General features: G+C 30.7%; 3 protein-coding genes across 3 annotated transcripts in view; 1 reads left to right on the top strand and 2 right to left on the bottom strand.

Moving 5' to 3' along the window:
* LOC130669019 (focal adhesion kinase 1) overlaps positions 1-17,197 on the top strand; it is a 51,875-nt gene that overhangs the window by 9,525 nt on the left and 25,153 nt on the right. The window lies entirely within an intron of this gene.
* Positions 8,350-13,382, bottom strand: LOC130669020 (uncharacterized). Its single transcript, XM_057471669.1, has 7 exons — positions 12,330-13,382; positions 12,130-12,222; positions 11,796-11,957; positions 10,688-10,808; positions 10,230-10,626; positions 9,690-10,150; positions 8,350-9,614 (listed from the first exon to the last, which is right to left on the bottom strand). The coding sequence occupies exons 1-7, from the start codon at positions 13,286-13,288 to the stop codon at positions 9,084-9,086; spliced, it is 2,724 nt and encodes a 907-aa protein (XP_057327652.1). The 5' UTR covers positions 13,289-13,382; the 3' UTR covers positions 8,350-9,083.
* On the bottom strand, positions 13,618-16,098 carry LOC130667366 (uncharacterized). The gene is made up of 6 exons (XM_057468878.1): positions 15,666-16,098; positions 15,499-15,591; positions 15,146-15,413; positions 14,598-14,816; positions 13,743-14,514; positions 13,618-13,622 (listed from the first exon to the last, which is right to left on the bottom strand). The coding sequence occupies exons 1-6, from the start codon at positions 16,010-16,012 to the stop codon at positions 13,618-13,620; spliced, it is 1,704 nt and encodes a 567-aa protein (XP_057324861.1). The 5' UTR covers positions 16,013-16,098.

Genomic DNA, 17,197 nt, shown 5'->3' with positions numbered 1-17,197 from the left:
AGCTGTTGATTTATTTAAACCTCCCGGGTCGTTTTTAAATACTAAATGTCTTTACTATTTTTTTAAATGTTTTTTTTGTCGTGCTGTAGTCACTGACGTACGTACTTAAATTATTGTTTCAATGACATTTTACTCAAATTTTACTGTCGGGTAGATACTTAAAATTCTTATCGGTTTCCTCAATCTTTTAACAAACTTTTCCAATTACCTTTCGGTTGAATAATTTTTTTACCTCAAGGACGTTTGTTTTTATCTGATTTAGTAGAAATATCTCGACTTGGCTTTGGAGAAATTGTAAATCATATATATTTTTTCTTTGAAGTTGTTTTAAATCTTATGATTATCAAATATGATTTACTTTTTATTTGGTGATATATTTATTGTAGACCAAATAGTTTATATAAATTTTATTTATTTTTATTGTTTGAAGAAATTGTAATTAGAAAATTGGCTTGAATTCTTTGTAGAGATAGATGTTGAATCTAATGAATGGTTGGCTGCCGGTGAAATGGCATTCGTGGCACGCCCGGAACCCAAGGGGCTCAAAAGGTGAGGCCAAGTAGGATATGGTGGGATCGATTTACAGAATCTTCTAGTACATGACCTGAGTGACACTGGCACAGGTGTCGAGTGCTCGCTATCAACCCATAAATATTCTCCCTCTTTAAAGGCCTCTGATTGTCTTCCTCTTTCTCATTTTATTTTTACTTGTTTTTTTTTATCTTCTCGTGCACTGCAAATCAATTCGCTGTGGCACAAAAAATGTTCTCGAGACTTGTTCGTATAAAAATAGAATAGAAAACTTCCGTTTCACAAATACGCATTGATAAAATATCGCAATGACAACTCACTCACATAATCAAAATTAACATTTTATCTTGTTTATACTCATTTCCTATTGTTTATTTTATAAAGCGCATTTAAAATATTAATGTTATGTACTCATATCTTATTCAAAATAATAAATATTTATTTTTACTCCAATTTAACTGTCAAATTATTTAATTAAATTGTTGATAAAAAACAAATTTACTGAACAAATCATAAAATTTATCAGACAATACTAATTGATACGTAGATATAAATGATTTAAAAAAAAAACATGGACAGTGAACTCGAAGGTTTGAATTTGCATTTCAAACACACACAATTCGATAACGTGTCTATTTATAAAATTTACGTACATGAAAACGTGCTTGTGGCCTAAAGAGTATCTTTACTTTCCATAGTACATGATTTTATCATACACACACATACTAATGTATATATACACACATAAGTATAAATATAAGTATGAACACATATATACATCCATATATGAACATATATAAGCTTTTTACGAATGCATCTGCACGTATGCTCTTTAAATTTATTTTATTTTATTGCACTCGAAATGACGCTCTTCAGATTGTCAATCAATAAACTCGTGCCATTAAATTGCCGCAATCAGTATATTAGTTATCTCTGTAAAATTCGTTTGATTAAATTAACGGTTTGTTTAATTAACTAGTCTACATTGAAAGAAGAAATTAACTTTTATAAAAATTATTTTCTTGACAGAAGAAAATCAAACTGAGCTCAGATTTCTTCGATTAATAAAATGATTTTTAATTAAATCTTAAAATTTTTCACTAAAAATATACAGGATTGAAAATTTCCAATGGCATGATTTCTTGTAAGAAGAAAATACAAAGTCGAAAAATTCTTTTTTTTCTCAACGTACAGCAAATAAAATAAAAAAGTTAATTTTTTATGCACGGAGAAAATTATCTAATAATTTTTGCTCGTTAATTGTGAGTAAAACTGGGCCTATATGAATAACTACTCTTCCGTTTTAAAATAATGTTCAATTATGGGGTAAAAAAACCCAACTTCGAGTAATTTTTAAATAAAAAAGAGTAAAAAATATAGCAATAGGCATCAGTTTTCATTTATTCCGTATTTATTTTGTTTTTGGCCCAGGTTTACTCCAAACTGTAGGGTAAATCACTTAGCTTCAAACTTTCAAAACTGCAGCTTTTAAATTTTTCTTTGATCTTGAGCCGTATGAGAATCTTGGACCTGGTTTTATTATTGGCGACCTGAGTTAATTCATTTTGAAATCTCGACAGTGCTTATATATTTTTGAATTTACCTTGGTTTTTATCTCAAATATGATACTTTTGTTATCGTTATTACTATATTCTGTTTATTTTATTAATTATTACTTATTAATATCTGTTTATAGACTTACGTGTACTTTTTATTTTTCTCTTTATATTGTAATATTTGCCATTTGGCTTCTGCCTTGGCATTTAAATTTAATAAATAAAAAAAATAAATTTTATCAAAAAATTATCTCCGTGTACATTACTCGAAAAATTAATGATCTTTAATTTTTTATAATTATAATAATGATTTTGTTTCATTTATGTTTATTCTATTGTTAACGCAAATAAATAAAAAAATTTTTACGGATGCACACGAGTTATGCTCGCGGCATAATTATTAACTTAACTCAGACTCACGTGGTGACACGTCTAGTCTTCGAAATAAATGCAATGCAATATATACATATATGTATGTATATATATGTGTGTATGTATACTTATAAATATTATATCCATATATACATAATAAACATACCTATTATGCTTATGGTGTATGCTGTATGTTTTAAACCTATGAAAGACCAGACAGGAAGCAACGCAAAGGAATTCCAAGTGTCTTTGCTCTTTTTTGTACGTAAATTACACCATTACGTTCATAGTCCATACGATTGTTAGATATATTATTGGCAGTCTATGATAGCTGTCAAGTATTGACGGTTTTAAATTTTAGTCGTATCGTAGTTCAAAGTTAGATACACAATAAATTGTGTATGTTCGGGCAATAGTAGCTTATCTGTTTTAATTCTATAGCTCATTCAAGTAATGTGTAATATATATACATACATGTGTGTTATGACTGACACTCAATTTGTATATCCGTCTTACGTTAGTGCGATGAACTTGTCGATACTTTTGTCTCTTTGATAATGAAATACTTTCATCGTTTCTTTTATTTGTGTATTTTTTTTATATTTATTTTATTTAATGATTATATCAGGTATTAATTATCACGACACAGAAAATAAATTAATGTTTAAATGAATCAGTTGATAATTTTTTATCAGCAATTTTAATTACTATTTAAATTTTATGTTTTGTATGATAACTTTATTGTAGAAATTTTTTTTATTTTATATTGTGAGGAAGGAACCTAATGACGATAATTCAAACAGAGTTTTATGGACTTTTTTTTAAATTGTTAAGAATTTTATGAACATTATTATTATTATTATTTTTTTTTGATAATTATTTATTCACATTGAGTATCTCAAACTGACTGACAGGGAGTCCGTCGTACTTTTTCAACGTCATGAATCAGGGGAAGTAAAGTGAAGACCGCGAATATATATACAGCGGCAGTAGAACTGTACACACAGCGACGCTCGATTATAGCCACCCATCGTAATTGCTCGTTTTTGCATTAGTCATCCGAGTGGAGAATATTCTCGGCAAAAGAGAAGCTTCGCTGGAAGACATAACAGCTGTACTTACTGCCAAGTTGAAAAATTAATTCTAAATATTACTTGAATTATATAGAAACCATTAAAATAATTAATTATTCACTCGTTTATTTATAATTAATTATTTCTACATGATTTTATGTCGCTAATAAAGTAGGGTGGAAATAGGTTAATTTTTTTTTCCGATCAAGTGAAGAAGCTTTCAAGGGCCGCGGAATAATCAATAGTAAAACAGGGATTTCTTTCTGTCCTTCTTTATGTTAATCACTTTCATTGGACCGCATAAAGGTCCGTTAAGGCTCGTGCCAAGTAAACTGAATTTACTGCATTCTTATATATATATACCTACACTACCAATATAAGTACACACATAAATAGTAGTATATAGTATAGTACAATATATGCAATACACACGCGATCTTCGTTAAGAGCAATAGAACGTTTATACCGAGTTTTGCGTATCAGACGAGGGTATCTCAAAAAGGGTCTTGTCCCTACTCCGTTTTTGAGGGTGTACGTCCATTACACAATTCCTGAATACTCTCATTCTATTTCTGTTTTTTTATTTTTTTAACATCCGCATTGTGGCCATTTTTATATCTCTCTTTACAACTTTAACTTTTTTTTTATCTCATTCTTTTGCTTACAATCATCTCGTCATATTGCAAACTACTCCATTTTCAAGAGCAAACTTCAATTTAAATTTTAAATTAAATCCATGTTTATTTATTTACCTCCTTTTATCTTTCAATTTTTTTTTTTTTAATTTATTCTTTAAATTAAATTTTACAAGTGATTAGACTTATCACTGAGCCAATATTTCAATTTTTTTGAGAAAAACAATTTTTAATTATTGTTATTATTAATTTAATGATCAATATTTCAGTTGACTTAAGCGACTGCTTCCATAATTAGTCTGATATACATGTTTACATTTTATGTATTTATATTTATGTGTATATATATATATGATGTATGTATTTATCGTAGTCACGTTGCTACGAGACGTAACAAACTAGTTTCTCCCTTATTATATATACATATATATATAAGAGGTATACATTTCTGAATAAGCGACGATGAAATCGTGAAACTGGTTTCCCGTGTGAATATAAGGGATGCAAAAGCTTTCCAAGTGAGTAAAGACGGATGACATTGAAGTGAATGAATAAAAAATATAAAATAACATAAAGTTTAAGGAAAATTTTCCAGCCATCAACAAGGAAAAGTTTTATCGAACATTATTTTTTATCGCAAAGCTAATCTAACGCTTTGAATTCTCAAGTTTAGTCTTCGAATTTATGAAAATATTCAGGTTGTAATGAGAAACTTTTCAGACCAATATTTCGGGGAAATGTAGAGGGAAAGTCTGATAACTTTTAGACATTTCAAGCTTAAATGTCGTGTTAATATTAAATTTTATTAAATATATAAACTTTTATCTACACTCGATAAAATATTAATTAATAGAACACTTCATAATTGAATTAAATTTTTTCAATAGGTTATTTTTATGAAATATATATCATGTTCTAGAATTATAATCGATAATGACATTTTTTTAAGAGACATAATATTTGAATGCTTAAATATCGGAGTTTACATGAAGAAAGTTATAAAAAGATATTAAGAAGAAAAATATTTTCTTGAAGAGACTGATAATATATATATATATATTTTTCCAATAATACCGTAACTTTACTTGGAGCAAATATTGAAAATGACTTTTTAAAGATCCAAACTATTTTCCATCACAATAGTTTTATATAAATATTTAACTGGAAGAAAACTTTTTCTCTTTTATTAAAATCTATATAAAAAAATAGTAATAATAATAATAATAGCTATTCTCTCGTCTATCAATAACAGAATTTTCATCCGTGTAAATGTTAACGAGAAACAATGGAGTTTGACCCTTAAATATGAATACACCATTGTCTACGGTATGATTGAATTAACTCTGATGCGGTAACAGAAATTCATCAATGCACCCAACAGAATAACATGGGAATTATATGATAGCACACAGCATGAATAAAAAAAGAGGTTATTTTTTACTTTCTCTTTCTGCCGGGACTAAAATTCTCAATTCACAACAAAGAGGATACTAACGCCCGGTTTAACTTGTACAAAGTCATCATCATCATTACAAAGCCCCTGAGGACTGTGTGAATCTGTGTGAGTACGAGCACATTTTAAGGAGATGCATTCAAAATAGTTGTTTGAATAAAGTAAAAAAATACTCGGTCATTGAGATTTAAAGGCGGAGTTGCCTTCTGTCCTGCTCACAATTTACAACTTCAGGGGTTAGGGTGGTTTTTTTTATACTCTTCTAAAAGTAAAACGTAATCTATAAATACTAAAAGTTGAGCTTAAAAAAACCTACTTTGATCTCTACACAATAAATCTTGTTCGTCAACTCCCTTATCAATACTTTATCGCTCTAATTAACACGTCAATAGCAAATCACGCGATCGTTTGATTCAATCATCTAATGTAACAACATACCCAAAAAAAACCTATACAAAGTTAAAAATCAATAGACATTTTTACTGTCAATATATTTTGTTGTAACGAACAATATATTTTACAACAAAAAATACGAGAATAATCGAGTTCTCTGGCATGACTGTACTTTCTCCCCAGTCCTCTGCTCTAGTACGTTCGACATTGAACACAGAACATCCCTTCTGCCGTAGTGTGTGACAAGAGGGTTGCGCATTTACGTATAGGTGTATATCTATAAATATACGTGTGTATGTATCTGTTTATATATAGTACAGGGGATGCGTAGCCAATCGGATCTGGTTAGCACCTTAATCCTCGTGAGTAAGATAAAATATCCAGTTTTGAAGCAGCGACAGTTAAAATACTTGGCAGCAAAAGTAGTTGGCTAAAAAAATTACAAACAACTTGTTTAAATATATATATACGTATAATATATACATATATATATATGATAGTATAACGCCGGTTTGGGCTTTGGAGAAGAGGGATTGGAGGACGCCGGGCGTCGCGGCGCAGCTTTTGCCGCACCCAGCAGAGCGCCTGCTCCCTCATGCTGCCAGGACGTACAGTTGTCCACGTTTAAAACTCTCTGTTACTTCTCTGTTGCCAAGTGTAAGTGTCTGTGCTTTATTCTTCGCACTCTCTTTATCTTATATACTTAACTTTGTTCCTGGATTATTAGAGTGTTGGCTTTTAAAAAATATAATTATTATACAAGTGATTATGCGAGAAGATTTCCGGTGAGGATTTCCTTCTTTTTTAAACTCAAGACTTGTAGGATCGAGTTTCGGTTCGGGTTACTAAGGATAATTTGGCTTTAGTTACCTCATATTGCCTTTCTTTGTGACAATTAACAATTAAAAGGGTTTTCATTTTTTTTTTACACGATTTTGAGTCGCTGTAAATATTTTTAGAGAAAAATTATCGAGACGATTGGTAGAAAAAATATAGCCTAGTAGATTGTCGACAGCTGGTGTAAATAATCAGGTGGTAGATTAGATTATTTAAGTAACTCACATGCGGAATTACGTTTATAATATTGTTTTTTGATGTTTAAATAGCCGTGAGTTGGGATTCTTAGCGTAAATTTAGGATGGCGTTGTGTGTGAAGGGGGCACTGACCGCGAGAATACGTTTCATGTATCTTGGATAGAATAGGAGAGGATAGAAACATTGAACTTGCTCGACGGGGATGAAAGAGGGAGGTTTCCTCATCGCCTGTACACGGTTACTTTTTTATTAAATTGTTCACGAGTTTTAGGCGTCGTCCTGTTTTCATCGATTTAAATTTAAGTCCTTCAAGTACAGAGTAATTGCTGGTAGTGATTGGTTGGATTTAAGTATCGGTTTTTCAATCGTTGCTAGATATTTTGTATCGATAAAAACCTTTTATGTATACTGGGTATTAAATCACGATTCAAATCCGTCTTTACGTAAATTGTTCATTGCTGTTGTGTAAGAGCTATTTTATTTGTTTTTTCACCTGTTTCCTTTTTTTTTAGTGGTGATTTATCAAGTGGAAAATGATGGATAAAAATTTCTGATTTAACTGTGTGTGTAACTGTGTGTTGCGATCGATAGTGATGCGAACAATAAGTCACATTGAAAAAATAACGGTTGCAAAAAGAACGATTTGAATAACGGAGATCTGTGTAAAGGTGCTGTTTTAAATTTTTACGGTTGATAAGTACGAATGATTAAGTGAATCTAGGATGATGGTGGATCGTGTGGAGGGTCATCTTTTCATGTATCGCCGGCCTGTCTACCGTGTTTTCCAGTATCTCGAAACAAGCGAGTAAGTAATTTAATTAAGATGTCATGTCATGATAATTGTTTTAATGCTGGCTGATAAATCTTCTTACACATTTGAGTAGACATTTTAATTCATTCTTTTGTTTATGCAGAAGTGTAGTTCTAATTTAAATAATTGAGTTGTTAAGGGAAGAAAAAACACCTGTTCTACTTTAAATAAATTATACGACAGTTTTTTTCTCTTATTGACATCAAAGCAATTAATTAGACTACAGCATGGTTTAATTACTGCATCCCTTATCTTTTAACTAACTAGTCCTTTTGGTAATTTAATTGTCTGCATAAAGTGCGAGAAGAATAAGCCACCTAGCGGGAAATGTAATAACTCACAAATACTACCATAGCATTTACACAAAGAACGAAAGCTAACGATGGCTAATTAATGTTTATCATTTAATTTGTATATAAATATTTCATTAAAGCACAGAGTAGTGTACGACGATCAAATTAACCTATAATTCGAAATTGAGTAACAAATTATTGCGTAACTGAAGCCTTAAAAAAGTGAATTTAGTAGATTGAATGTAAGGTTTTAAGCTCAGGAATATATGTAACGATTTATTTTATATTGGTTTGACCTCATCATCATCATCATCAACATAATGATCGCCGTCGACAGCCTTAGAAAGACAGGAAGTGCATTTCATCCGAAACGTAGCCACATAATGATTTACGCGTGGGAAGACAAGTATGGAGTCTTGTTATGAGATATAAGATATTGAAACAGGATCCTTGTGCTCCTGTTACATCGATGATACCAAGATATAAAAAGTATTGTACAAGTCATGTATATATATACTGCTGTGGTGAATTATTATCGGTGATGAGATCTTTTACTAAAGCTTATTCACAAATGTAAATCGTGATATTGATATTGATAACAATGAAACACTTTAAATTCATGTGATAGTTTATAATTTTTTTTTTTTAATATAATACATGATCAAATGATTAAGAAGACTGTCGATTGTATTTGATTGATTGTTTGTCGTAAATCTTAAATAAGTATAAAGTAGGAAGTTGATTGTCTTGTTTCTCAGAATATAATTTATGAGCTTTTTGTATGATAATTAATAACAAACAAGTAGATAGTATAGTCCTAAAATGAATCTACAAATTGGCTTAATGTAATGAAAGGCTTCTTAATTGGATATTGTTACCTATAGTATAGATACATCATGTTAAGGAGTAGATTGAACGGTGATTGGAATTATTATTCAAGCGTGTACGTGTTGGAAACTGTTCGACAGTCTGTTGATCCATCGGGTTTTGTGAAACAAGTATTTGAATTTACGTTACTTACTGCAACAAATTTACCTTTATTGTTATTAACTAAAGAAGGCCTAGGATTCGTTGTCAGATCGTTGGGCTTGGGTGACCAGGTTTCTTGTGATTTCGGTTGCACCTCGGACCTCATAAACGCTGTGGGAAAATTATCATTGTAATTTGTTTCTCGCACGCCTTTTAGTGGCTCGTTCAGCGGTTTATATACATTATCAAATGTTTGAAAGTAGTCTGGCGACTGTTTTTTGTACAAATTAGATCTTGAGTAGGGCTGGTTTTCTTGACTCAAATCACCGTCAGGGAGTTCGGTTTTGGTAAATTGTAAATTACACAGGGTTGGCCCGTGAAGTGGAGGCTGAGCTGTCCTTCGGCGAATCCAAAATAAATTTTTTGATATACTCACATACTTCCATTCGACCCAGCTTTCGACGTCATCACACGTATAAGCAACCATTGCTATCTGTAATAGTCAATATGGTTTAATTTTGAAAAAATTAATTCAATCAATCAGTTTTTAGGTAATTTTGAAGCTTACTAATGTCCCGTTTCTAAATACTGGCGAACCAAGTGGTGGACATTTGTGATATTTTGATCGTGGCAAAGTCAAATCTTTTTCTTCTATATTTACATCCGATGATACTGATATACGGCTAATATTTTTCGGAGGTAGAACACTCATGATAACATTCGAAAATACATCAGCGAAATTTTCAAGGGTTTCGTTGTCTTTAGAATCGCCCATAAGTGATAGCAAAATACTGTTTTTCGAAGCCGACTCTGCATTTTTCTGTTTAGTATTTCTCGTGGCATTTGTCAAATCAGTATCTAAAACTTTTCCCAAACGAAGCATCGTCGCACCGACAATATTTTCAGCAAAATTTTCTATTTTATCTTGGTCAGATTTCGGAATTTTCGATTCCATTTTTTCCTCAACTTTACTCCAGTCTACCGAGGTCAATTTATCATCAACTTTCATCAGACTAGCTGCTATTCTTTCTAAAAAAAACATCAAAATATTATTTATAATGACAACAAAAATATAAATGATGAATAGTACAAACCAAAATAAATTTACCAACGAGTTTTCGTCTTCCATCGATACTTTTAATGTCATTAATATTGAAATTTTTTTGTTTTTTACCACCAGATTCTCTTTTAGCGTCATCAATTATCTCTAATATATTTTTTGTTTTCTTTTTACGTTTCGTAACTTGATTTTGTCGTTTAGTTTGAACTTTTTTACCGCTATTGTTATTTTCAACAAACAAAGACGTATCTTTTGATAAAAATGACGGCGCTGGAGCAAGTTTAACTGTATTTCTTTTTCGTCTTATCCACGAAAACGTATTTCTTTTGAGTCTGTACATTCTCCTTAATCCGAAATTACCTCTAGATAATATTGTTAATCTTTCGTCGTCATGGAGCGGTGGAGGCAAATGTTGAGCCTCTATTTTTTTAATAAGATGGTGATTCTACAAAACCGAAATTCATTAATCATAAAATATAAACTAGATTAATTTAATAAAAACACACATTTGGTTTTTGTATAACCGTAACAAGTTCACACTTTTGGCTGCAACACATGTGACCAATATCATCATAAACACCTTTAGGAAGTTTTGGTGGTGTGACAATACCCGTAACAAAGCTAAATCTGTGATCGCAATAACAATATATATTTTGATCATTTTTTTTTTTTCAATTTCAAACCAATGAAAATTCATTATAGGGTAGAAGTACCATTTTTGACTACTGTTCCATTTTTAGACATTTAATACTTCATTTTAATTAATGAAAAAGTATAAAATAAAATTTCCATTTTAATAGTGTGTTTTTTACAAATTATCCCGAGTCAAAATTTAAATCGTAGATTGATCGTACTAGATGTTGAAAACGTAAATTCAACCTTTCAAGAAGTAAATAGCCGTAAAAACGTATGTTAGACGTAGTTGACGTACGAAAACGTAAATAAGACTTGCGTAATCATAGACACAACCTTTTAAAACTTGCAATACAAAAATTAAACTATATTGGATACATTTAGTTGTCAAAAAAACATATCTAGTCGCCAGAAGACGAGAAATAAAAATTTCAGCAGCTTTTGAAAAATATTTCGAGCCTTGCAGGAAATAACTCTCCTAATAACGGCTCGTTTCTTGTGCTCTTTTGGGTTTTACTGACTTCCTAAAAGAAAAGTGTTATGGGGTCTTGCAAGAGAAAACTCTTTGAGTCTCTAACTCTCTTAATTAGCTTGCGAGCCAACAGTAGAGTTATCTCCTGCAAGGCTCGAAATATTTTTCAAAAGCTGCTGAAATTTTTATTTCTCGTCTTCTGGCGGCTAGATATGTTTTTTTGACAACGAAATGTATCCAATATAGTTTAATTTTTGTATTGCGTTTTGAAAGGTTGTGTCTACGATTACGCACGTCTTATTTACGTTTCCGTACGTCAATTACGTCAAAAATACGTTTTCACGGCTATTTACATCTTGAAAGGTTGAATTTACGTTTTCAACGTCTAGTATGATCAATCTACGATTTAAATTTCGACTCGGGATTTTATTTTAATTTTTAAAGTGTCCAAAACTGGCCATAGTGGCCAAAAATGTTACCTTTACCCTGCGAAGAAATAAAAAATTTACCCGCAATTCAAAAATAAAATTGCCAAATTATTGGTTGGGTGTTCAGGGCTATCAACATTATAAACATATCTCGGATGCATTTCATAACGATTTATTTTGATGACGTGGGGTGCTCCTGTTGAAGCGCCGACGAGAACAGCAAGATCAGCATTGATGTGCTGCCTATAAAATTTATATCACGCCCATTGGGTTTAGGTTATAAATAATTCAATTTAGTTATTTCTACAAAGGTTTTACGATCTACTATAGTATACGTAAATTTAATAAAAAAATACCCAAATATATTTATACATTTATACAACATCATAAAAAAACTGACTATATGAATACATACTCGTATAAATCGGCAAAGTGCATGCAGGACGCTGTTGTAATGGCGTGTATTACAGTCAAAATTGCACCGCTGCACATAAAGTATCTTTTGGTGCTAAAAAAAAGTCACATAAATATTCATTATTTGAATTATTTTTATAAAGAAATGGGTTTTAATATAAATTTATATATTTTTTTTCATAATTAAAATTTATTATGTACGTCATAGATAGTGCAGGCTTGCAACACTCGGGAATTTTTTCATCTCTCACAACAAAAGCGTGCATTTGTACGATTCCATCGTCTTTATTAACTAATTTCGTTATCCAACGTTCTTTATTAATACTGCGTTTAACTTTTTTGGCGTGATATTTTTTAGTTTTTCGAGGCGAAACACTTTTTTCATCTTCTGTTATGTTAGTTGGTACAGAAGTTGTAGCTGTTGAATGTAAATCAAATTTAGTCGCTAAAATAATGTCTGAAAATTTATTTAAATTATAAATTTCATCAGACTTTTTATCATCATTTACTGTGGAATTTATTCTGTCGGCAATAACTTCCGTGACATTTTCTGTAGGTTCACGGGTATGTTCAGTTTCATTTCGTAATTTATTCGAACTCGTATCTTTATCTGGATTGAATCCATACAACGATGAAATACGTTTGACAATCATCATTATAATTTTTTGTAATGTTTGATGAACAGAATTTATAGTATTTAAATTATAAGACTTTCTCTGTTCGGAATTTGCCGGCAAGTGGTGGAAAGTCGCCGCTGAAGAAGAGGAAGAAGGTGATGAGCTTTCCAAGGACGTATTATTATTGTTATTAACATCCGATGAATTTAGCTGAGAGAAAGCCAAAGGAAACGTCTCTTGTTCTTCATTTGATTCTTTACTCATCGAATTTCGTGTCATCGGATTATCCGTGCAGTTTTTAACTCCACAAACTTTCTTCGTTTCATTTGAAATTGAACTATTGATTTCCGATCTGTTATCTAATTTCCTTAATGTATCTACATCTGTAGTTAAATCTAAATTTAAACCACTGGTATCACCGATTTCAAATGATAATCTTGTCGTACTTTCTTCATTTATCATCGAATCATTTTCCATTTGAATTTTATTTACGAAAAATAACAACAATAGTATTCTCACGAAGATAAACCAACGCAAAAACATAATGCTATTTACTCTTTGGTAATTGAATAAGTAACGTTTAAAGTTCACGAGTTACTTGATACTCAAGAGACTGAATAGATTTAAAAAACTCTAGTTGAAAATGTTTTTTTCTTTAAAATAACCATTTCAGAACAGTCTTATGACTGTTTAAATTCAATTTTAATTTTTATTGTCGTATAAATTTACGCGATAAAAAATGATTACATTGAGTCATTAAAATGTTTCAAGCAATAATTAGCAGCATGAAAATTGTTGACATAATTTATCAAAAGTTTACTGTTTACTATCGTCATACTGGAAATTATCGCACTCGTTAGAATTACGTAAATTTAAACTAGTTTTTTAAAAATAAATTTAATAAACGTAAATTAAAAATTTTTAATACTTTATTTGTTCACCAAAAATTACAATGTATAGAATTATTAAAGTTGTTATCTATAAATTTAAAATCCACTACGTTTATTATTTTTGACTTTTTCATTATTTTTTACTGAAGAGCTCACGTGTCTTCTTCTTAACCAATTACCCATTTCGCCTTTAACATGTTTTTTACTTGCCGAATTTCTTAAAGCAAAAAGATTTTCTTTCGGGATTCTTTTTACTTTCCTCAAAACCCATGAGTGATTACCAAATCGTTCAAACCCATTATTATTGTGATAAAATTTATCATTCCCATTAATAACCGACTGATTGTAAGTTCTAATTACTATTGGAAGATCCCCGTTTCTATAAATAGGTTTATTATAATTATGATTATTAATTTCCGCTGACTCTGAACATTCAGGAGAATTATCAGGACACTTGTCAGCAAGTTCTTGTGAAAACTTGAGTACATTATCATCAGAAACCGCTTGTTTATTCCATTTAGTAGGGTCTCGTTTGGCATTCGACCAATTGTCTATGAACTCACTATTTGTAACTTGTCGTACGTTATGATTAACTGTTGGTACATTTGTCATAACTCTTGAACCTTTTGGGCAATTTCCCTTTTCTTTGCATCCAACAGATATGTAGAAATTGAAAATGCAATTTCCGCAGCCACGGGCATTTGTGGAATTATCGTTTGATGACTCGGTCACTCCGTTATTCGAAGGTGGTTTTGTTTCATGTGATTTATTCCAATCATTAAGAACTCCACTTATCCAATCGTTATTATGAAAAAGATCCGTGTAAAACCAACTGCCATTTTCTTGACGGTCATCACAAGAAATCGCCACAATCGCTGTCTAAATAATTTAAATAAAAAAATAATTTTGAAAAGAGACAATTATATTTATGAAAAAAAAAAAGAATTGAAAAACATGTCAACCTGTGTACGATTAACCATAACAGCTGTGCCAGTTTGTGCACAACCACTAGTACCATCAGCAGATCTCTTAGATAATTTTTTCGTATCATTATAATTGTTATTATTAATTAAACTGCTGACGTTATTTATAATTAGGGACTCATTAAAAGCATTTATTGATCTACGTCTCCGGTCATTTAATGGAACTTGCGGTGCTTGAATTTGAGATATCACAATTTCCTATAATAATTTGAAAAATATAATCACTGTCGATATTTAAAATTATAAACAAAATAGGGGTCTTTTGTGTACCTGAAGATCCGAACGTTTTTCGCGAAACGAAAATAAAAAAACGAAATGAAAAATAAAAAAATCTACTGGATCTAGATTTCCGAAATGTTTCGCATGGGTGCTAGAATGTCAGCGGAAAATTGCAGCTACCCCAAATTACCCCTTAAGTCACCTCTAAGCAGTCAAATTATACAAATTTTTTTAATTTTCGTTGCGCGAAAAACGTTCCGATCTTCAGGTACGTGGTCTTTTAATAAAATGAACTTATTTTAGCTCACGTGTTTAGTTTTTCTAAAAATAGCAAGTACACAATTTTCCTCAGTACAAATATGTGTCATAGGTTCTGTTGGTAAACTTATTTTATAATAATTAACTTTTGAAATTCTGCAAGCTAAACTCAAAATAGCGATATTATGCTTCATATGATCTGGACTGTAAGGATTTGTATTATGAGATGGATGAATTTTGTATTCAGCAACTCTAATTATCTGTATTGATGACTTCATCGGTGCAATAACTACCGCAAGTGGGGCACGAATATTGTGTCTGATAAAAAATAAATTACGATATATAAATAAATAATGAAAGAAAAAAAAAAAGTTCTAAAGCCAAATAATTCTTAATTGAATACTTGATATGCATGGCTTCATGTAAGCATGAAGCTGTCGTAAGGACACGATTGCGGTGCAAAATAGACCCAGCACACATCAAATAACGACGTCGGCTATCGCAATGAATAAAATAACGAGATTATATTGAAAGTTAAAATTTCAAATGTTAATTCATAATTATTCTCACGTTTTTAATTTCCCTTCAATGCAAGATGTTTCTTTAGTATCTTCATCTTTAACAACAACAGCTTGAACATGCAATAAATCTTCTTTAATCTCACCCATTTTCATCATCCAGTAATTACCGACAATTGGTTTCTCTGTTTTATTTTCGGCAGTCGCATTATTCTCCGTAGCCTCAGTTGTCATCATTTCATACATGTCATATGCATCTTCGAAATCATGTTGAATTTCTGATGGAAGCGCTGGCAGAATGGTCGTACCACTTACTTTATTTATCATAAACATAAATATAATTACTGTCAATCCAACATACAGTAGATTTAACTTTTTTAAACTTTTCAAAATTGACATTTCTGTTTATTTGTTTTATTACTATTTATTGTTAATTGTAAACAATTAACACAAGCTAACATAAGAAACACACTGCGACCGAGTAGTCGGCAATGAACTGCTGAATAAAAAAAAAAATTGCTTTTTTGTTGCTAGTTTATTTAATCAGAATTATTAGTAAACCGTTTGAAGCCGCGATTGAGATGTATTACATCCATGTCGTAGATTTCGCGATACGGTATAATATCATTAATTATTCAATCTTGGTCAAGAAATTTTTTCACCAATTAAATTAATATTATTATTATTATTATAAACAGTTATTAACATGAAATTATTTCTTAATCCGGCTGATGAATCTCAAAAATTGAATTTTTATTTTTTTCTAAATCCTCATATAATTAATTAGCTTATTATTAACCTTTTAACTCTTCTTTATTTTTTATACCCCCCAAATTCACACGGAAAAAAAGTAAACTTTAAAAATTAGTGTTTAAAATTATAACCCGGAACCTGAGTGTCAATATAGATAATTTAAACATTCGAAACAATAAATTTCATAATACGTGTCATAAATTTTTACACTAAAAAATTTTCGGAGTGAATACAGAGCGGATGACCGCCCGAGTCAAAAAATATATTCGGATTCAAGTCTCAAAGTTCTCAATGAGGTTTTTGGGGATTGATTTAGAATTTTAAGATTGACAACAGTATAGAAAGTTATCGTAGTTTAGTCCTCAAAGTAGTAGTTATGACCAATTTTATCACTTTGAAGACTAAACTGGAATAACATAATCTGGATTAGAGCCTCAAAATACTCAAAACATACAGGAATAATTTTATCCGCATTTGAACCTCTAAAGTCTCATTCGACGTATTCTTTCCCCTCCCTTTTCTATCTAAAATTTTTCCGAAGTATAACTTTTCATTCGTTGAGGATTTTGAGGTCTTACTTATAATTTAAAATCGATAAATTATTCGCATTTAGATCTCATAGTTTTCATTGAGGATTTTGAGTACTAGAGTAAAGTTACTTTCTGGGCGGCAAATAAAACATCAAAGAAATTGAGGCTTTTGAGAATTAAACTAGAATTTGTTTTTCGACTCAGGCGTGTAATTTTTTATTTCCCTTGGAGTAAAATTCACTGCGAAAGGGAGTTCATTTTGATATTGAAACTCCGAATCGGAGCGAATATGAATTTAAAT

This window comes from Microplitis mediator, chromosome 5, assembly GCF_029852145.1.
Source record: "Microplitis mediator isolate UGA2020A chromosome 5, iyMicMedi2.1, whole genome shotgun sequence".
NCBI lineage: Eukaryota > Metazoa > Arthropoda > Insecta > Hymenoptera > Braconidae > Microplitis > Microplitis mediator.
Note: the sequence above shows the minus strand (reverse complement) of the source record. Positions and strands in the feature narration are given on the sequence as shown.

Bases quoted from the DNA above. Each gene is read 5' to 3' on its own strand.
- LOC130669020 (XM_057471669.1), bottom strand. From the start codon at position 13,288: ATGTTTTTGCGTTGGTTTATCTTCGTGAGAATACTATTGTTGTTATTT. The intron at 10,809-11,795 runs GTAAATTTTTTA...TTGCGATCACAG, and splicing joins ATTTTATTTTTGAATTGCGG to ATTTAGCTTTGTTACGGGTA. The intron at 10,151-10,229 runs GTAAATTTATTT...TGTTTTTTTTAG, and splicing joins TGGAAGACGAAAACTCGTTG to AAAGAATAGCAGCTAGTCTG.
- LOC130667366 (XM_057468878.1), bottom strand. From the start codon at position 16,012: ATGTCAATTTTGAAAAGTTTAAAAAAGTTAAATCTACTGTATGTTGGA. The intron at 15,592-15,665 runs GTGAGAATAATT...TCATTGCGATAG, and splicing joins ATTGAAGGGAAATTAAAAAC to CCGACGTCGTTATTTGATGT. The intron at 15,414-15,498 runs GTATTCAATTAA...ATTTTTTATCAG, and splicing joins CATGAAGCCATGCATATCAA to ACACAATATTCGTGCCCCAC.